Source organism: Oncorhynchus clarkii, chromosome 16 (genome assembly GCF_045791955.1).
Source record: "Oncorhynchus clarkii lewisi isolate Uvic-CL-2024 chromosome 16, UVic_Ocla_1.0, whole genome shotgun sequence".
Classification (NCBI taxonomy): Eukaryota; Metazoa; Chordata; class Actinopteri; order Salmoniformes; family Salmonidae; genus Oncorhynchus; species Oncorhynchus clarkii.
The window spans coordinates 51,247,782-51,269,960 of record NC_092162.1 but is presented as its reverse complement, the minus strand read 5'-3'; the positions used below and the strand labels follow the sequence as shown (position 1 = coordinate 51,269,960).

At 41.6% G+C, this 22,179-nt stretch overlaps 1 protein-coding gene and 1 pseudogene across 2 annotated transcripts; one reads left to right on the top strand and one right to left on the bottom strand.

Moving 5' to 3' along the window:
• The first annotated feature begins 5,905 nt into the window (after positions 1 to 5,905).
• On the top strand, positions 5,906 to 15,690 carry LOC139368675 (death effector domain-containing protein-like). 2 transcript variants are annotated; one of them, XM_071107862.1, is made up of 5 exons: positions 5,906 to 6,117; positions 7,861 to 8,502; positions 8,797 to 8,901; positions 10,166 to 10,303; positions 10,588 to 15,690. In XM_071107862.1, exons 2-5 carry the CDS (start codon positions 7,926 to 7,928, stop codon positions 11,016 to 11,018), a joined length of 1,251 nt encoding a protein of 416 aa, XP_070963963.1. In that variant the 5' UTR covers positions 5,906 to 6,117; positions 7,861 to 7,925; the 3' UTR covers positions 11,019 to 15,690. The 2 variants fall into 2 exon arrangements, with proteins under 2 accessions (XP_070963963.1, XP_070963962.1); XM_071107861.1 differs by having other exon boundaries at positions 5,917 to 6,047.
• Positions 15,691 to 15,751: 61 nt separating this feature from the next.
• On the bottom strand, positions 15,752 to 21,910 carry LOC139368674 (UDP-glucuronosyltransferase 2A1 pseudogene; annotated as a pseudogene).
• Between the last annotated feature and the right edge of the window lie 269 nt (positions 21,911 to 22,179).

Here is a 22,179-nt window from a genome sequence, read left to right as displayed (position 1 = left end):
ACAGAATGCAAATTTCTGTTTTAAAAAGCTAGCCTTAGCTTTCCTAACTGACTGTATATATTGGTGCCTGACTTCCCTGATAAGTTGCATATCGCGGGGGCTATTCGATGCTAATGCATTATGCCACAGCATGTTTTTGTGCTGGTCAAGGGCAGTCAAGTCTGGAGTTAGTTCTACATTTTTTGAATGGGGCATGCTTATTTAAGATGGTGAGGAAAGCACTTTTAAAGAACAACCAGGCATCCTCTACTGACAGGATGAGGTCAATATCCTTCCAGGATACCCGGGCCAGGTCGATTAGAAAGGCCTGCTCGCTGAAGTGTTTTAGGGAATGTTTGACAGTGATGAGGGGTGGTTATTTGGCCCCGGGCCCCTTACAGACGCAGGCAATGAGGCAGTGATCGCTGAGATCCTGGTGGAAAACAGCAGAGTTGTATTTAGAGGGCAAGTTGGTCAGGATGATATCTATGAGGGTGCCCATGTTTTACTGATTTAGGGTTGTACCTGGTAGGTTCCTTGATCATTTGTGTGAGATTGAGGGCATCTAGTTTAGATTGTAGGATGGCCGGGGTGCTAAATATATCCCAGTTTGGGTCACCTAACAATATGAACTAGTAAGATAGATAGGGGGCAATCAATTCACATATGGTGTCAGGGGCACAGCTGGGGGGCTGAGGGGGGTCTATAATAACAAGCGGCAACAGTGAGAAACTTATTTCTGCAAAGGTGGATTTTATAAAAGTAGAAGCTCGAACTGTTTGGACACAGACCCGGATAGTATGATAGAAAGAACTCTGCAGGCTCTCTGCAGTAGATTGCAACTCTGCCCCCTTTGGCAGTTCTATGATGGAAAATGTTGTAGTTGGGAATGGACATTTCAGAATTTTTGGTGGCCTTCCTAAGCCAGGATTCAGACACGGCTAGGACATCAGGGTTGGTGGAGTGTGTTAAAGCAGTGAATAAAACAAATTTAGGGAGGAGGCTTCTGATGTTAACATGCATGAAACCAAGGCTTTTACGGTTACAGAAGTCAACAAATGAGAGCGCCTGGGGAATAGGTGTGATGCTGGGGGCTACAGGGCCAGGGTTAACCTCTACATCACCAGAGGAACAGAGGAGGAGTAGGAGAAGGGTACGGCTAAAGGCTTTAAGAACTGGTCGTCTTGTGGGTTGGGAACAGAGAATAAAAGGGGCAGATTTCTGGGCATGGTAGAATAGATTCAGGGCATAATGTACAGACAAGGGTATGGTAGGATGTGAGTACAGTGTGGGTAAACCTAGGCATTGAGTGACGATGAGATTGCTTGCATCTCTGGAGACACCAGCTAAGCCAGGTGATGTCTCCCGTGTGTGGGGTGTGTAACAAAAGAGCTATCTAAGGCATGTTGATCTGGACTAGGGGCTCTACAGTGAAATAAACAATAACTAACCGAAACAGCGGAAGACAAGGCATATTGACATTAAAGAGAGGCATGTGTTGCCGAGTGATCATAGGGTCTAATCAGCAGCAATAGGTGAGACCGGGAGCCGTTCGGTAGTCGCCACTATGCTAGGCGGGCGGGAGGCAAGGCATTCAGAAAGCTAGTGGGCCGGGGATAGCAGAAGGGTCTTCGGTGACAACGCAACGGAAAAGCCTGTTGAAACCACATCGGACGATTACGTTGGCAGACCAGTCGTGATGGATCGGTGGGGCTCCGTGTTGGCAACAAATGGTCCAGGCCAATTGGCAAAAGAGGAATTGTAGCCCACAAATTAGCGGGTATACCTCTTCGGCTAGCCGGGTGATGGGCCTAGCTCGAGGCTAGCTCAAGGCTAACTGGTGCTTGCTTCGGGACAGAGGCGTTAGCCAGCGGTAGCCACTCGATTGCAGTTAGCTATCTGCGATGATCCGGTGTAATGGCCCAGAGCTTGAGGCAGGAATCCGGTGATGTGGTGGAGAAAAGCAGTCCGATATCACGCTGTGCAGACTGGCAGGTGTCGACCGAGCTAAAGCTGGCTGGTGACCGAGCTAAAAGTAAAGTCTGCTAGCCGTGGCTAACAGTGACTACTAGCTAGTAGCTAGTTAGTTGGCAAGCTGCTGATGGAAGTTCCACTTATAACGAATAAAAATAGCAGATCCGTACCACAGTGGGTGGGGAGTTTTGCAGGAAAGTATATTTAGATCATTGAACATGTTTGGGATGCTCTGGTTCGACGTGTACGGCAGCGGGTTTCAGTTCCTGACAATATCCAGCAACGTCACACAGCCAAAATCAACAGCCTGATCGACTCTATGCGAAGCAGATGTGTCGCGCTGCATGAGGGAAATGGTAGTCACACAAGATACTGACTGGTTTTCTGATCCATGTCACTACCTTTTTTTTAAGGTATCTGTGACCAACAGACCTAATTCATTTATTTAAATTGACTGATTTCCTTATATGAACTATAACTCAGTAAAATATTTGTTGCATGTTGTGTTTATATTTTTGCTCAGTAAAGTTGGATCGGTACTTGGGGGCTGAGTCCATGATAATTTTGTGGAGCAGACCTAGCTGAATTAATAATAAAAAAAAATCCACAGATAGCCAGCCTAGCTGCTTAAAATGTTCAACCATCAGATGAGCGTGAGGGGTAATTTAAGTACAATTCTTACAAGCTTGTTTTGGCTGGTCTGTAGCTTATACTTGAGATGTTTGAGGTTGCTGGTGAACCATGATATGCAGGCATAATCAAAGTGGCACTGGAGTAGCGCACATGCCAGAGTCCTTAGGGTGTATATAGCTAGGTTTCCATCCAATGGTGACAGATTTGCATGTGAATATTCAAACATCTGCATAAAGATAATACCCACTCTGGTATTGGCACGTGCGCTCGAGCCAACAGCTCGCAGATACAGTGTGGGTATAACCTACATGATGAGATTATCATGGACACTTTTGTTCATAATAATCTCATCATGTAGGTTATACCCACACTGTATCAGCGAGATCATTTTTATTTGCAAAACGGCAGCCATCGATCATCATGTTACCAGAATAAGACCCTCAATATTTATTGAAAAGCGCATCACCATGTACTTTCAACACCCTGTGAAGTTCATCATAATTTATTTAATCAGGCCTAATAAACTGCATGCTTTAACATAATGTTGTGACATTTTTTATCCAACATGTACAGTTGAAGTCGGAAGTTTACATACACCTTAGCCAAATACATTTAAACTCAGTTTTTCACAATTCCTGACATTTAATCCTAGTAAAAAATCTCTGCTTTAGGTCAGTTAGGATCACCACTTTAGTTTAAGAATGTGAAATGTCAGAATAATAGTAGAGAGAATGATTTATTTCAGCTTTAATTTCTTTCATCACATTCCCAGTGGGTCAGAAGTTTACATACACTCAATTAGTACTTGGTAGCATTGCCTTTAAATTGTTTAACTTGGGTCAAACGTTTCGGGTAGCTTTCCATAAGCTTCCCACAATAAATTAGGTGAATTTTGGCCCATTCCTCTTGACAAAGCTGGTGTTGGCCTGTGGGTAGGTTTATGACAGTCATAAATGCCTATTCCCCCCTTTTTCCTCTCTCTACCCTACTGATGTGAAATTTGAAAACCCCTTGGTTAACATAGGAACATCAGAAGGTGGGGGGAAATTAACTATATTCTGGTAATCTGACCAATTGAACATATGCGGTGGTACTTAATGAATATGATGTCAGTTCGGTTGTCATCTGAGACATTCTCATCAATGATAAGATGACATAAACTCTACAGTGGAAAGTCTGCAAATTGTAGTTATCGAATTCACATGGAATTGTTGTTCAATTTAAATGTTTGAATATAAAATTATTGGTGAAGAGATTAAATGTCATTTTAGCTTCCAAATGAGAGATTTGGGTTTTCATAAGGTTAGGGCTCTGCTCAATCAGTGGCCCGCCCCTGTGAAGGGACATGGGTTATAAAACAGAAGCTTCTAAAGCCATGACATAATTTTCTGGAATTTTCCAAGCTGTTTAAAGGCACAGTCAATTTAGTGTATGTAAACTTCTGACCCACTGGAATTGTGATACAGTGAATTATAAGTTAAATAATCTGTCTGTAAACAATTGTTGGAAAAATGACTTGTGTCATGCACAAAGTAGATGTCTTAACTGACTTGCCAAAACTATAGTTTGTTAAGAAGAAATTTGTGGAGTGGATGAAAAATGTTTTAATGACTCTAACCTAAGTGTATGTAAACTTCTGACTTCAACTGTACTTTCCTCACATAGAAAGGTTGGATGGAACCCTGGTTAATGCCAAGCCATTTTGAGGATGCTGGAATTATATTTTGGACAAATGTACACATGCCTATAGGAGACTTATGGTACATTTTAAAAGTTAAATGACGCTTGGATTGGAGAGGAAGCAGAGCGCATCTCAGTATCAAAAGTAAAAACACTGCCAGACTGACCTGCTACTGTGCCTTTCTAGACCTTATAAACTGTCGAGAGTAGACCACAACTGATCCAAATGGAATTAAACATTCAAATCACAGGGATTACTCATTGTTATTCATGACATTTTCACTGCAGCCTAGAGTAGAATGTTGTACTCCCTTCAAAATAATAAGGCAATTGTTCATTGCATTGTGGTGTTGTAGACTAGTCTAGGTAGGGTTATTGTATTGTCCCTAAACAAGATATTCTAGGGGAGCTTTTTGAGCTGCGTGTCTCATGTCTTCAATGTTCTTTCATGCGCAATGTTGCACCTGGGCTTTCACACTGCCTATCAGCTATTCCTATTTGTTCTTGTGGATTCATATTGAAAATGTATGCAGCTATTAATTTATTTTATTTAACCAGGTAGGTTGACTGAGAACACATTCTCATTTACAGCAATAACCTTGGGAATAGTTACAGGGGAGAGGAAGGGGGATGAATGAACCAATTGTAAACTGGGGATGATTAGGTAACCAGGATGGCATGAGGACCAGATTGGGAATTTAGCCAGGACACCGGGGTTAACACACCTACTCTTACGATAAGTGCCATGGGATCTTTAGTGACCACAGAGAGTCAGGACACCCGTTTAACATCCCATCCGAAAGACGGCACCCCTACACAGGGAAATGTCCCCAATCACTGCCCTGGGGCATTTTATTTTAGACCAGAGGAAAGAGTGCCTCCTACTGGCTCTCCAACACTACTTCCAGCAGCATCTGGTCTCCCATCCAGGGACTGACCAGGACCACCCTGCTGAGCTTCAGAAGCAATCCAGCAGTGGGATGTAGCAACTGCAGATTGGCCAATGTGGTTTGAATTCTAGTTAGCCTATTGCAGATCTGAACAAATGATCCATCTACCACTTCTGTGGATAGAGGGCAGGCTAGACAGAATGAATAGACACTATATTGACCTATAGTATTGTGAAAGTTAGCAGTCGGAAAAGTGTGGGGCATAAGGGAAGTACCAAAACACCTTGATATAGGGGAGGCGCATGCAAGCCGATGAGTAAATTCAGCTAGGATGCAATAAATTATATAGTAAAAACTGCAAAAGAGTGAATGTAAACCAGGGAAAAAAATGTAATACCCTCCTGTGCACAATAAAATAAAAAAAACACACAACCTTGGCGAAAGCAACAATAAAAAGTTTGGTGGCAAACCCCCCCCCCCCAGTAAATGTCGAACTGTCCCTAATTTGTAAATAAACTTCATATCACCCATCATAACCCAAACACATTAATCCTGTTTTTGTTGTCATAAACAAACGATCCATCTCATGTAGAGAAATGTGTGTTTTTACCTAGCCAACTGTGTTTAGATCAAAGATTACTTCAAGAGGGAGAACTTCGAAGAACTAAAATGTATAAGTCTGGTTTACAAGAATTCTAACGACTCACTGGTCTAAACCATTGTAACCCGGATGTTAATACTGCGTAGTGTACCGGATGTTCTTTCATTTTAGCTGAGATACGAAAATGGGCATGCTAATTGTTAGCCTCGTGAAAGAGTGTGAAATTATACACTTTAATTGTGTTTTCTGATCTTGAAGGAGCTAGTTAAGGGTTCAACCAAAAACGTTAAGTAAGTATCTACGGTATTTCAAGTTAAATGACTTTGAATCAAGGTATTAACTCAAGGAAACGTAGCTAAGGTAAGCATCAATAGCCAGGTAACGTTATCTACTTTGCCAAAGTTAGCCAACTAGCATATGCGACCAAGTCCTTGTTAGCTAACTAGCTTTTTTTTTTTGAAAAACTAGTTAGTTAGTTACTGGTGGTGTCGTTTATTTTATGATGACTAAAATGTTTTGTTGCATTTTGTGTGTAACTGAAATATTGAGCTAACTAGTTCATCTAAATTTAAACTAGTTGACGTAACTAACATTAGCTGGCTACGTTTTCACAATAACAAGCTGCTTATTTGTAGCACGGTGGCTATCCAGTTAGCTGCATGGTTTAGCCAGCTAGCCATTTAGGGTTAGGGACAGTCAACAATGTCATAATGTAGGTAGCTAGTTAGTACTCTAGCGTTAGCTAGCCGGTCATTACTGTTTACAACAAGCTACGCTAGCTTCCCGACTGTTGTGATTAGTTAGCGGTAGCTTAGTTGAGGAACGCCTCAATGTAGCCAGTTTTCCGAGGCGGAGGTGAGTTTGATAACTGGTAGCGCAATTATCTAACAACATTGGGTCACCATCAGTCGATACTTGTGAACATGTCAATTCTGAAAACGCTTACATATACCTATGTTTGTCCTGTACAACTGCAGTCCATCCGCGGGGTAAGAGTTACTGACATTCATACTTTAAAAAAACTTTGATTCCCAACCCTTTTCGTTTACTGTAACATCAAGTACATTTAGCTCTGCCCAGGGTACCTTTGAAGTACCCCCTCATGTGCATTTTACCAATAAGCCTATGGTCTCATTAGTCTTCTCAAGTACCCCTGGTTGGGAAACACTGGAATACAACAACCGACGTTTTCCTAATTTTGTGTTGCTCAACTGGAGACGTAGCGGTGGTGACTGACGTACTACATACACAGATATTCAATTGGCACAAGCGCATTCGCGCTAAATTGAACTCCCAGGAAAATTCGGTGTTTGCGTTCAATAATAAAAAAATAAAAGTATGAATTTCAACACACAGTTACAGGTAAGCGTTTTTCAGTTAGACATTCCAGCGTGTCTTTTGCAGTCACTTAGCGTTTATGAAAATATACATTTCATAAGGATGTGGTAGCCTAAACCTACCGGTGACGTTAAAACTAAAATGTATAAGGTAATTTCGTCAAATTTGTGAGGCTCATCAGTTGCTTATTCAACATATTTGCAGCTACTTCACTCAATCCCGTTTTAAGTCTCCCTTCCCAGCTGTTTTGCATTCCCTGAGACTAACCAGAAATATTCCCAGATTTTCATAAAACAGCCACCATCTGCTCTAATGTATTCACGAAACAGCAATTCAAGAACATCTAATCTATATTCCCAATTAAACTGATTGAGATCAAATGATTAGAATGCAGACACATTTTTTACATTTCACTGGTAAAACACGATTGACATTGATCATGCCATGGTCTATTTTGAAATGTATTATGCCTAATTTGGTGTTTGAGGGTAGCCTATTAAAAATAAAAATTTTGGGCATATGCAAACGTTGCAATTGAAGGATACATTTTTATGCATATTCTATAAATATATTCAATAAGCTACATTTGTAGGTACAACCTTTAAGAAATTATGATGAAACCATTAACATTAACGTGTGTGCTACCAAATGTTTGTATTTATGTAAGCTCACACTGTCCTGCAAAATCATTCTGTTGTCCTGCATTTGTGTATTTTAAATGTGGTCACTTGTGTGAATAGTGTTTTGTTCCTCCTTTTCTTGTAGGAAAGCAGTTGAAGTATTCAGACACAACACAGAAGTTGTTGGGATCGTCCACCGCTAACACAGTGATGACCTCACAGCAGCATTCCCTCCCCAATGCAAATGTCAACCCTCCCCTCCTCATCCCCCAGAACTCATTAGCTCACCCGAGTAGGCCTCACATTCATCCAAACCAGCTGGACTCTACTCAGAGTAGTGCTGCGGGGCACCCTGCCTCCCACACAGGTCTGATGGGCGGTGTGGGGTCCTCGTCGGTGGGGACCTCCAGCGGAGTTGCAGTGAATAGGGGCACGTTGGCCTCCTGCACTAACTCTGCCTCCTCAAGAACGCCCTCGTCGGGACGCTTTGAACCCTGGCCCGAGGAGGACGTAGACAATGCTTACGGCTTGTACTCACTGCACCGCATGTTCGACATAGTGGGAGCCCAGCTCACGCACCGCGATGTGCGAGTGCTCTCGTTCCTGTTCGTGGATGTCATTGACGAGTATGAGCGCGGTGGCATCAGGAGTGGCCGGGACTTCCTGCTGGCTCTGGAGCGCCAGGGGCGATGTGATGAGACCAACTTCAGACACGTCCTGCAGCTGCTTCGCATCATCACACGGCACGACCTGCTGCCCTACGTCACACTCAGGAAGAGACAGACCGGTAAGTGTTGGTTTCCTTCTCAATCTTTGCCTTTTTCAGGCCCACTGTCATTTTATATATAAAAAAAATGAAAGACCAAACTACATGTAATGGTGTTGAGACCGAGAAACGTAGATTCCCCATCTGCAAAATGTTATGTTGTCAATCTCCTGAATGTTATTCCGAATATTTCTCTCCACTTCTCGCCATCTTGAAAACACACTTTCTTGTCCCTTAGTTAACAATTGACAGTTTACGTTAAATGGAAATATTTTAAGTCACTAACCAAAAGCCTTCATGTGCTTTACATTTCAGTGTGCCCAGACCCAGTGGATAAGTACCTGGAAGAGACGTCGGTGCGTTATGTGTCCCCCAGAAGAGGAGGAGAGAGCAGGGAGGCTGCACCCCACAGAAGGACAGGTGGGTTTGACTCTGCATGTATACAGCTACATACACTACATACACTACTGACGTATGTGGATACTGCTTCAAATTAGTGGATTCGGCTATTTCAGCTACACCAGTTGCTGACAGGTGTATAAAATTGAGCACATAGCATGCAAACGCCATAGAAAAATTGGCAGTAGAATGGTCTTACTGAAGAGCTCAGTGACTTTCAACGTGGCACCATCATAGGATGTCACTTTTCCAACAAGTGAGTTAGTCAAATTTCTGCCCTGGTAGAGCTAGTCTGGTCAACTGTAAGTGCTGTTATTGTGAAGTGGAAACGTCTAGGAGAAACAATGGCTCAGCCGTGAAGTGTTAGACCACAAAAGCTCACCGACCGCAAAGTGCTGAAGCGTGTAAAAATTCTGTCCTCAGTTGCAACACTCCCTACCGAGTTAAACTGCCTCTGGAAGCAACGTCAGCACAAGAACTGTTCGTCGGGAGCTTCATGAAATGGGTTTTCATGGCTGAGCAGCCGCACACACGCGTAAGATCACTATGCGCAACGCCAAGCGTTGTCTGGAGTGGTGGCTCGCCGCCATTGGACTTTGGAGCAGTAGAAACGCGTTCTCTGAAGTAATTAATCGCTTCACCATTTGGCAGTCTGACAGACTAATCTGGGTTTGGTAGATGCCAGGATAATGCTACCTGCATTACAGTGCCAACTGTAAATTTTGGTGGAGGAAGAATAATGGTCTGAGGCAGTTCATGTTTCTGGCTAGGCCCCTTAGTTCTAGTAAATGGAAATCTTAATACTACAATGACATTCTTTGTGGCAAAAGTCTGGGAATCCCTTTCCTGTTTCATCATGACAATGCCCCTGTGCACAAAGCAAGGTCCATATAGAAATGGTTTGTCGAGATAGGTGTGGAAGAACTTGATTGGCCTGCACAGAGCCCTGACCCCAACCCCATTGAACACCTTTGGGATGAATTGGAACGCCAACTGCGAGCCAGGCCTAATCGCCCAACATCAGTGCCTGACCTCACTAATACTCTTGTGGCTTAATGAAAGCAAGTCCTCGCAGCAATGTTCCAACATCTAGTGGAAAGCATTCCCAGAAGAGGCTTTTACAACAGCAAATTGGGGGTGGGGTTTTGGAATGACATGTTTGACGAGCAGGTGTCCACATACTTTTGGTGATGTAGTGTATGTGTGTTGGGGGAATTAATAGAATTGGTGGAAATAGTGACATAAATACATCTGTAAATGTCTTTGCCCCCCACTCTACTAACAGGTCCCCAGCCAGTGATCTGCTGTTCTCCATCGGGGACCCATGTGGGCCCTTCCCGCACCAAGCCAGGCCCCCCATTACCCAGCCGTAAAAGAAAGAGGGCCTACGCCACAGGTGACTGCAGGGAAAAGCAAACCTGTGGTAAGGGCATTTTGAGTGTGTATCATGAAAGCACGGAAGAAAAAAACTTCTTAAGTAACTTTATGCTTTCAAAGGTTGTATCTACTTTTTGTCAGTTATTTCATGACAATGAATGACAAAGGACTTGGCTAAAGCACATGCATACAGATCTGCGCCAAATTATACAGACGCTGATTAAAAATTAATGATTGCGGCATGATTCATTGACAGTATAATTTCCAATAGACGGCACACCTCTTCCTCTGTGTCACCCCTCCCCTTGTTCTTCCCTATTCACCCTGCAGACATCCGCCTACGAGTGCGTGCTGAGTACTGCCAGCATGAATCAGCGCTTCTGGGAAACGTTTTCTCCAACAAGCAGGAGGCTCTGGAGAGGCAGTTTGAGAGGTTCAACCAGGCAAACACTATCCTCAAGTCCCGGGACCTGGGCTCCATCATCTGCGACATCAAGTTCTCGGAGCTCACCTACCTAGATGCTTTTTGGCGGGACTACATCAACGGCTCCCTGCTGGAGGCCCTGAAGGGTGTCTTCATCACAGACTCACTCAAACAGGCAGTGGGCCATGAAGCCATCAAACTCCTGGTCAATGTGGATGAGGAGGACTATCAGGCTGGCCGCCGCAAGCTGCTCCGGAATCTGGTCACAGGAGTGGGGGCAGGGTCTGCAGCTGAAACCGCAGCCGCACTTGGAGGGAGCAGAGGGACTCCATCCTAGAAACGCATGCGTCTGCTGCTTTTAGCAGAGGGGGAACCCGTGTCCCGAATAAGAGAACTTGACTTCATGGTGAGGACAGGAGCAAGAAAAGTGAAAAGGCTGTTCTGTTTCAGGAAGAAGTGTGAGGGAGAATGCTGGGTGCCCTGCCCTTTCATCTATGAAGGGAATGTGAAATAAAAGTGATCCAAAGCAAGTGAGTCAGGAGATGTGGAACACAGACCGAAGAGAAGTGCTTTGAAAGTTGAAGGGCTTTGTTCTTTCTGCTGGAGGGACAATGCTAATATTTTCTATTGTAACTTGTGAGTTGACTATATAAAATCAGATTTTACATTTTATTTTGGTTTCACACATCTCTTTCCCAAAAAGTGTTCATGAAATGTCCCCTTGTAGACTATTTCTTCACATGGCTATAAGCAGGCAAGTCACTGTTGGGACATTTTGCATTTTGTTTATTGCCAGGCTAGGACCGAATCCTTGTAAGCCAGAGACATTACCATCATACAATTATTTGGTAGTAAATAAGTCTGACATTTTCTCAAACTGCTGGTACCTTGCTGTCAAATGAACAAATATTGTGAACCAAATCAACAAGAATGATTCACAATATTTGTTCATTTGACAACAAGGTACCAGCATTTTGAGAAGGGGGAAAAAAATATTAACCATACCGAGAGGTGTCAGAAGTGTTTGAAAATTGTTGCATCACAAACATACATTCAACAAAATATAGAATGCAGTTATATATAAATATTTTTTTTTAAACGGTAAGTCATGTTGAAGTCATTTTGCTCCCTAAATACTGTATCTGGGCAATTCCACGGTAGCAGTAACACTGAGACGCCGATGTTTCACTTTAAAATGTATGCCAAACAAAAACCTATGATTGCAAAGTTAAACAAAGCATACAACTCTATGCACAATAACTTGTTTTAAAAATTTCCGCAGAACATTGCATATGCAAAGTTTGGTAACCGAATTACAGCACAAATTGTCATTCTGTTACCAAACTTTGCATCGGCACTGTTCTGTGTTTTTGTAACATTTTCAGTTGGAATTGTAAAAATAGGCATAGAGTTGTAAGGTTTGATTAATTTTGCAATCATTGGTTTTTGTTTAACGTACATTTTAAAAAGTCTCAGTAGCTATGTTTCCATCAACTTGTCAAGTGAATTATATATATTTTTTCTGTCGACATTTACAGTTTGCATAGAAAATGGTTGCGACAATTGCCTGCTATGGTGCGTTTCCATTTAACTGTTGTGTGTATTTAAAAAAACAGCTGGGCGTAATGACGGCACTTTAAAAAAAAACTGAAAGTGTTGAATAAAAATGAAATGGTTGAAGTGTTTCCATTATCCATTTAGGCAAATTGCACGTGACTAAATTGGCGACAGCCTGTATGCCCTCCCACCTATCTGTTTCATGTCTCAGGTAGACCAAGTTATCTGGATAGAATGCAATAGTTGACCAATATTTGCCGTAGTCTTTTTTAAATATTTATATATTTTGGGGGGGTACATTTTACCCCTTTTTCATAATATCCAATTGGTAGTTAGTCTTGTATCGTCGTTGCAACTCCCGTACGGACTTGGGAGAGGCGACGGTCCAGAGCCCTGCGTCCCCTGAAACAAAACCCTGCCAAGCCACACTGCTCGCTTAACCAGCCGCACCAGTGTGTTGGCGGAAACACAGTCCAGCTGGTGACCGCAGTCACCGTGCAAGCGCCTGGCCCGCCACAAGGAGTCGCTAGAGCGCGATGGGACAAGGATATCCCGCCGGCCTAACCTGGACGACGCTGGGCCAATTGTGTGCCGCCTCATGGGTCTCCCGGTCGCCTGCGACACAGCCTGGGATCGAACCCAGGTCTGTAGTAATGCCTTTAGCGCTGCGATGCAGTGCTTTAGACCGCTGTGCCAATCGGGATGTCTTATTTGCCATATTCTAATCATAATCGTGCCAATGTATCGCCACGGTCCGTGCCATGGTGACTCCTGTAGATCTGTAATAATTGGATGGTGAAACTTGCATCCAGCCAACCAGAAAAGCAGGGCGAAGCAATTCAGGGAATTTTGAAAGTCAAAACAGTCCTTGTTCTGCAAAGAAACATTTTTTAAATTGAAAAATAGATTTAGCAAGCAGTAGGCATTTACAATGAAATGTGGAGTGGAGCTTTTATAGTTACGTGTATCACATGCCCGCATACATTAAAAATTATTTGCCAATCATAATTCATTTGAAAAAGTTTCCCTAATTTGTTGCAATAAATCAAGTTAGACGACAGAAAAATCCACCCATGTCAAACGGATAATAATTCTCATATCTGCTGTTTCCATTACACGTGGCACATTCTTTTGATGTGACATTGCTTGGTCAATGGAAACCTGCCTCGTGTCACTTACCGTACTGTGGAATTGCCCGTCTACTCTCACATATAAAAAAAAAAAAGTTAAATTGTATTCACCCATGGCTCAGATTTCTTACTGATTTTGTATGTCAAAATTTGCATTTAATTTGAAAAAATGCTACATTTATTCTTTAAGCAATTGTTTTGTTATCGTTATATTTGTGAGAGGTACAACCTCTCTGTCTCTTCTAAATCCACATGAAATCAATCATCTGTTTACTATACCTTTTTTGATGTCAATGTAAATTATCATGAATATTCGCCTCTAATAGAGAAGCAGGTTGGCATTTATTGTCATGAGTCTTTCACCAGGAGGCAGCGATTCTGCAGAGGTCACTATAGCTGGCACAGCCACAAAGTCATAAGATCTGATTTTAAACCTAACCTTAACCACACTGGTAACCCTAATGCCTAACCTTAAATTAAGCCCAAAAAGCAAATATTTGTTTTCATGAATTTTTCAATATAGCCAATTTTGACTTTGCAGTTGGCCCATCTAGTGGAATTTACTCTGACATGACTTACATTAACCAATCAGGATTAGACATGATGTTATTTTGGAATTTGAAATGGGAAAAATACTAATTTAGATAATGAAATGCATAAATCAAACTTTCAGAAAAAGAAAGACAAACATTTTGAGTTGATCGATATTGATTCAGTACTATCTTTGATCTGCTTTCCAAGTCATCTAAAATTTTACTACAATTGCTCATTTTGTTTCGTGCAAATGTTCAAGACCAAAATAATTGGTGATTTATTTTGGACCAAATTTTCAGGGCATGTCTGCGTTAAGGATTATATTATGTTTGGCTGGCATAGATTAATCTTTGTCCACAGTTCAATAGCCTACAATCAGACACAATTTAGCATGGTTAAGTGCTACCCCAGTTAAGAGCCTCCGATACTTACTTTAGGAAGTTAACATTGAGCAAAGACTGCCATTTGAATATTTAATACAGTTCCCCTCATTTTGTAATTTGTTGGTAAATGAATGTTATAGCCTACAAGATGAGCATTTTTCACACTTTTGCAGAGCAGCCATTACATTTTTTATGGAACATGAAACCGCTTTCAAAAATCACTCTTGATTTTAACTCTAGTTAATAAAATGATCAGTGACATTCCCCTTTACATGGTCATTTAATAAAATAGCTAGTCCTAATTGGTGCTAAAATCTTATCTTGGTACATAAAAGGTTCTGTCTGGTAGTTTGAAGTAAGAATGCCAGAAATTAGGATTGTTTAGCAATTTGACACATGCCATCTTTTATTTTAGTATCAGTTTTACTGCTACCTTTTCTTGCTAACCCAATTATCTTTAGATAGATAGTTGTATAAAAAAAGTCCCCTCGGCCAACTGAAGTTATTGAGGAGTTTCCCATACCAACCCTTGGGCATATGTCAGAAAAGGACACACCACACTTTTTAAAGCCACTGTTACGATGGGATATGTTTTTCTAATGGAATATAGCAAAGTTGCAAACTGGTATCTATTGTACACAGTGTACAAAAAATTAGGAACACCTTTCTTATATTGAGTTTCACCCCCTTTTGCCCTCAGAAGAGTCACAATTCGTCGGGCATGGACTCTACAAGGTGTCAAGTATTCCACAGGAATACTGGCCCATGTTGACCCCAATGCTTCCCACAGTTGTGTCAAATTGGCTGGATGTCCTTTGGGTGGTGGACCATTGTTGATACACACGGAAAACTGTTGTGTGAAAAACCAGCAGCATTGCAGTTCTTGGCACCTACTGCCATACCTCATTCAAAGGCACTTAAATATTTTGTCTTGCCCATTCACACTCTGAATGACACATACACAATCTATGTCTCAATTATTTCAAGGCTTAAAAATCCTTCTTTACTCCGTCTCCTCCCCTTCATCTACACTGATTGAAGTGGATTTAACAGGTGGGATCATAGTTTTCACTGGTATTCACCTGGTCAGTATGTCATGGATGGAGCAGGTGTTCCTAATTTTTTTGTGCACTCAGTATATAGGTTCTATATTCGTTTTTAAATATCTGACTTAAGATAGATTGCATGTCTGATCATGATCCCAGAAACTTGAGACAACTTTTGTAACCTGTAGATAATTCATTAGGTTATATTTAATTTGCTTTGCAATTTTTTTACTGCATTTTTCTTGCGTAGTGCAAGCAAATGGGACTGTTCATAAATTGGAGAGATGTGTATTGTCAATACCATACAGCTGATGGGCACTTTATTTTTTTAACTGTTTAAAATATTTAGCTGTACCACACAAACATTAGTCAAATCCACCACTCAGAAATCTAGGACGTAAAAGCAAAAAATGCATCACATTGCTGTCGACCATTTTATTTTGTAATTATTTTGTGTTGACCAAGAAAGAGATTGTGGTATTATGTGAATGTGAACATGGTTATAGGTGATGGGTACATTTTAATGTCTGTAAAAAAAAATAAAGTTCTTTCAAAATCTATAAAAATGTGGTATTAGCAATATTGTGACATTGACAAGATTGCATTGATTTAACATTTGCTAAATTGCTGTTTTTATTTTATAACAAGGAAGAGTGATTGATTAATCAGCTATAGTCTGATTTTGACAAAGTTTCATGCCCATTTGTCTTGTAGTGGATTTCAATTGCACCAGATAATTTGAATGTACTGTAGAATGTAAAACAAATTCTTCAGAAATTACTGCACTTTTTCCTTTTTCTTTCGGCAAAGAGCCCTGCCTAAAACCTTGCAAGTCATTAGCGTTAGTAACAGGACAGAGACTACAACAGTCAGGAGAAGTACCAGCACATCCACATTGTGGTAAGCATACCAGGGCATCTTGTAGGACTCAGTGCGCAAGTGTGCTGCACCCTTGTGTCTCACAGCAAATTCTAGCCAGAAGATGGCGTTGTCCATTGGTTTGAGAGGTGTATCATGGTGGAGCTTTGACATCCTGCGCATATTGTTTCTATAGTGCTTCCTGTTGTCCAGGATGTCTGTCAGTGCCTGTGTCATAGGTTCCACCTTTAGGGTTGTCACCTCGAGAACCTTAGCCACACCCCTGGCCTGTAGACGCAGCATGTTGTCAAACTGGTCAAAAATTAGAGGAAGGCCTAACATGGGAACACCATGGTAGATGGCCTCATAGATCCCATTGGTGCCCCCATGTGTAACAAAGGCTCTAGTTTTGGGATGGCCCAGTAGGTCATTCTGAGGCAGCCAGTTCACCAACAGTGTGTTGTTGCCTAGAGTAGAGGGCTTCTCTCCCGTGTGTCTCCACACCACCTTCTGAGGCAGGAGAGCGAAGGCAGTGGCAATGACCTCTGAGATCTCCGGTAGGAGGCTACCCAGCAGACTCCCCAAAGACATGACCACAATCCCATGTTCCCCCGAGCTTTGCATAAATGCCTCTAACTCTGCTGGCAAAGGCTTAGAAGGCTTACACTGGAAGCCCCCCATGTAGACCACGTTGGGCATGGTGGGGCGTGGGAACTCGAACACAAAGTCCACTCTCATCAGCCATAGGTCAGCCCCTTGAATGAGAGAATAGATGTTGGTGTTTGGATCGATGAATTTGTTGATCACACCCTGGTATAAGGGTCTTGTTATGCCATAATCAATATAAAGAGCGATTCCATAATGCAAGAAGTTTTTCAGTTTGTTGGCAAAGCTCATTTTATCTGTGACCAGTGACCCGATAGTTGGTATGTAAGAAAGGGGCGAAGGTGCAATTGCAAAGTGTCCCTCTGCATTAGTGATCCAACGAACGTTAAGCACAATAGGAAGACCCAAGTAAGTCCCTAATACAACTCCTCCTGCAAATCCAGGATCAGTCAACATTAAATCAAAGTTGGCTGCCTTCAGCTTCTCCATTAATTGTTTGTCCTCCATGGCTAAGAGGGCCATTTCAGCACTGCTGCGATGGGCCTCCTCCAGCAAATTAATAGTCTCCTTCTGTAGCTCAATGAAGGACAAAACGGAGCGCTCTCGTGTCCATATCTCCAGGCTCCTCTTCAGGAAGTATGCCATGTACTGTGGGTCCTCCAGTCTGCTGGCCCTGGGCACCGGCACTGTGACGGAGGAGTAGTGGGGGGCGTGTTCAGGGACGTACCAGCTGGTGGACGAGCGGACCACCATTAAAGAGTGCCCCCGCTGGTGCAGCTCTCGCAGGAGGATGTTCATGTTGAGCCAATGGCTGCCGTCCACAGGGTACACCAGGATGTTGCCAGCATGGCTCTGAGCTGGGAACACCCACAGGAGACAGGTCAGGAGGAAGAGAGCAGGATGTGGAGGGAAGCAAAGTGGGGCTGCCACGGTGACTAGCATGGTTTGTCTGGAGAGGACAAAGAATGTAACAAATATTGTTGCTTTCTGTGTTTGAACAGTCTAAAAGTGTTTTCATCCACCACACACACACACATTAAGTAATGTGACTAGTTGTTTACTATCTCAAACATGAATTCAATGCATTGGTTGCATATGTTCTTTTATCTTTTAGCTACATTGGCGGTAACAGACTGCCATTGATAAAAAGATAAATCAGTGAGATGCTGCAACTTTAAGATTGCCCGGCAGAAGAGGATATGAAGCAAGCTAGGCAGATATGTTGGTGAGGCCATTATTGAGAATAAATAGTGGTTAGGCCAAACAAAATTGATTCACTGTTTAATGGATTTAACCCCCCAGAAAAGTGAGGCAAGTGAGAAAAAAAACATTAAGTGGATAAGGAATAACTTTACCACATTGTCCTAGGCACTTGTGCAGGCTCTATGCCTAATGTGAGCTTCAAAAGTTATATTATTCCATGGGAAAACCTACACTATTTTTCTTAAAAAGAATGCAGATGTTACAATGTTGTTATAACCATGAGAAATGAAACACAATGGGAAGTATAACTTGTGACAGTTTCTTTATTCCTGATTATAAAAAAGTGCAATCCAATCTTCTAATTGAATGTGATGCATAGGGCAATAGAGTAAACTATTTAAAAAAAATCTAATTACAGAATGATTGACAATACATGTGTAATAAAATAAATGTTAATGTATAATAAATAATAAGTTCATTACCTGAATGCATCTCTATAGCCTATAGGTGTTAACAAAATAGTCATACAAATGTGATTAGGCCTGTCATAGACTAGGTCTTGAAGAAAGAGGGTCAATCAAGTTAGGTCTGCCAAATTAATGTAAAAAAAATACAAATATCCAGCTGTAGGGGGCGGCAGGGTAGCCTAGTGGTTAGAGTGTTGGGCTAGTGACCGGAAGGTTGCAAGTTCAAATCCCCGAGCTGACAAGGTACAAATCTGTCGTTCTGCCCCTGAACAGGCAGCTAACCCACTGTTCCTAGGCCGTCATTGAAAATAAGAATTTGTTCTTAACTGACTTGCCTAGTTAAATAAAGGTTAAAAATAAAATAAATGTTGTTTATAACATGCACAATTAGAGGCATCAATCTATAGAGCTAAAGCTTGACTAAATTCGAGCCCAGTAACTTTGCTCAACGCATCCTCCTTCGATTGTCTCGTCTGGCTGCCACGAAAAGGCCCCACCTTGGACACCTTATCATTGTGGATCTATGGGAAGCGTGTGCGCACTTCAAACACTTTCTGTCTTGTTGTTATCAGTTGACCTACTACTACTAGTACTGGTAAAATGTAAGTTATGAATCGCAAATCATACAGCTAACACACTTCGATTTCATCAATCATTTTGACTTCAATTTGGTTGTCCAAAATACTATCAGTCCAAAATACTATCAGCTTGCACTGCGTCTTTGCTGATGAATACCCTGATCTCTGGTTCAATGACGTTGTTATTTCGTCTATTAATCACTTCTAATATATCTGAAATTGATGCATTAATCATGCATTTAACTGACTATTTGTTTATAATGAGGGACGTCCCACGTTTAACCTGGACACATAAATAGTAGGCATTTGGCGCTGGCTTCAGCCATGACAGCATGAGAGAAAAATTAAAGATCGGCAAGTGATCTACAGATGTGAGCCTGTGTGTTTCACTGTCTCGAAGCTCGAACATGATCTGAGCACGTGATCTGAGGCTGTTTGGTCTCTTGAGCTTCAATTTGGGAAGGCCTCAAAGGAGAGCGGACAGTGCATTACAAGCAAATCATACATTGCCCATATATTTGTGGGGTGTGGAGAAAAGTAAGGCGGGGCATCCATTAAACAGTAATTCAACTTTGGCCGGCCTTAGATTATAAAAAACGAGACTAGCATTCAAATAGCAGTAGTTGTTGTCCCGTGGAGGCTCTTCAGAGGAGGAAGATGAGTACCATTCTCCAGTGAATTTCATTTAAAAAATGGTTAAACATTTAAAAGGTTATCCTTTTTAGATAAAACTATACTAAATGTATTTACGTCACCAAATAATTTATTAAACACAGTTTTTGTTGCATTGAAGGTCTACAATAGCCTCAACGGCACTCTTTAGGGTAGAACCATCTAGCATTGACATCTAGCTTCCGTCCTCCTCTGGGTGCATTTACTTCATTACAAAACCTAGGAAGCTCATGGTTCTCCCCCTTCCATAGACTTACACAGTAATTATGACATCTTACGGAGGACTTCCTCCAACCTATCAGAGCTCTTGCAGCATGAACTGACATGTTGTCCACCCAGTCAAAGGACCAGAGAACAAATCAAGTACTGAAAGCATAAGCTACAGTAGTTGACTCAAAGAGAGAGAAAGACAATAGTTGAGTTTTTAACAAATTAATTTCTTCCAAAATGAAAGACAAGAAGGAGAGAGAGATTATTATTTTATTTTTTTACTTTAAGTTTCACTTACTTAGCTAGCAAATGCAGCTAGTGAGTTTAGCCTACTCAAGCACCCTGCTCAAACAGAGGGATGCTATGTTAGCTAGCTGGCAATGACTATCCAACACAACACTGGAACTCCTCCAAGTAGAGGTAAGCTTTTGGTTTGACTAATTTATTGCCACCGGGCCCTCCGGTTTAAGTGCTAAACTACTTACTGACTACACTAACGTTACTGCATGATCGTAGCGGGTTTACTAACGCATTAGTTGTATTAGCTATGTTGACTATGACGTTACTTCAGCTAATATGGTGACAACGATGTAGGATGTGTGTAGAGGTTAAGATATGGTTTGGCTTGGAAAGGTTTTTTGTCTGGTCACGTACAACTGATGTGTTGTGGATTGAAATCCACAAGCAAAGGGAAAAGGTGAGAGGAGGAGAGCGCATAGATGCGAGAAGGAATACAACACGGCTGCTATGAAAGTGAACTGTCTTTACACGTGATCAGGGGTGTATTCATTCCGTCGATTCTGTTGAAAAACTTTTCTTAAACAGAAGCAAACGGAACAAAACGGGAATATACATACCTACATTTGTCCTATACAAACTCTGGTTTGCAACTCTTTGACTAATGATTACACCCTACATCAGCTAGATGCAGGCAAGAGTGTGCAAGGCAGTATTGAATGTGTCACTGTTTGTCCATGTGTCACTGTCTGTTGCCTCAACATTTTTCTCTCAACCTTCTGTCGCCTCAACATTTTCTCTCAACCTTCTGTCACCTCAACATTTTCTCTCAACCTGTGTGCACCTACGTTGTAAACTTTCATTCATAGGCTAGGTTGTAGCAACTTCATGATAGGTATAGAGAAAATTTGAGTATCATATAGTAGCCTTAATCTATCGTAGTTAAATTGAACTGGGTGAATGGAATATGAATGACAGTCATCCAATACAGCATGTAATAGAAATAAGGCCATGCTCATGAAAAATATATATTGTCCTCCCTCATCTTAAACTGCATGTTGTAGTCATGGTGTACACTTGAACTGAAGTTGGATCCCTTCCTTCACCTGACACCAACCTTTGTGTGAGCCACAATGGACATGGCCAAACAAGTTTTTACCAGATAATGGACTTTTATGTGATGATATACACTGCACATAGATATCTCATTCAGTGTAATCAGAATTTAGTTGTTTGAAGGAGGGGAGAACAATGTGCTCATAAATGTGAAGCTCTTTAGGCTTGAGGATGTTATGTACCAGTATACCTTTGTTACTCATTTGCAGAAAGTCATAACATTTTGCATCCACTTGTGTAACGTAACTTTCCCTGAACCCAAAGTAGGGGCGGCTCTGCACATTGGACCACATTTATTTGAAGTTATTTGGTACAGTATTATGGATATTTTTCAAAGAACAGAATGTAACACACACACATACTATACCAAAATAAAAGGCCACATCTTACCTTGGGTAGGAAGATATGAGCACCTTGTTGAAAGTGGCCACAAAAAGTCCCTTTAAGTATGAGAGTACTTTGAAATAGGGATGAATATCTCCAAGGCAAAGAAAAATGCAATCCTGTCAGTGGCTGTTTCTTCACTACTGCTCAACACAGTTTTTCGGAGACTACTAAAACAAACACATATGTCGCACTTTGACACACCACAGGAAAAGTACAAATGAACTTTGACCCAGATATGTGACATTGTCTGGGCCATAGCCAAAGGAGAGAAGGTGTGCCTGATCTGAAGCATGTGTTCTGGAATATAATGCCTGCCCCAAAAACAGATTATGCAGAGGGGATTATGTACAATTCATTCACAATGACTCAGCCTCTCATAATCCAAAAACAATGTGATCATGAAAAGTGCAAGATATGAGATTTAAATATTGTTTCAAAACCAATAGTAAAAGCATTAGCAGTTATATGATCTCTAAAGGGGAATTATATATCTAACATCGTCACGATCGTTTAA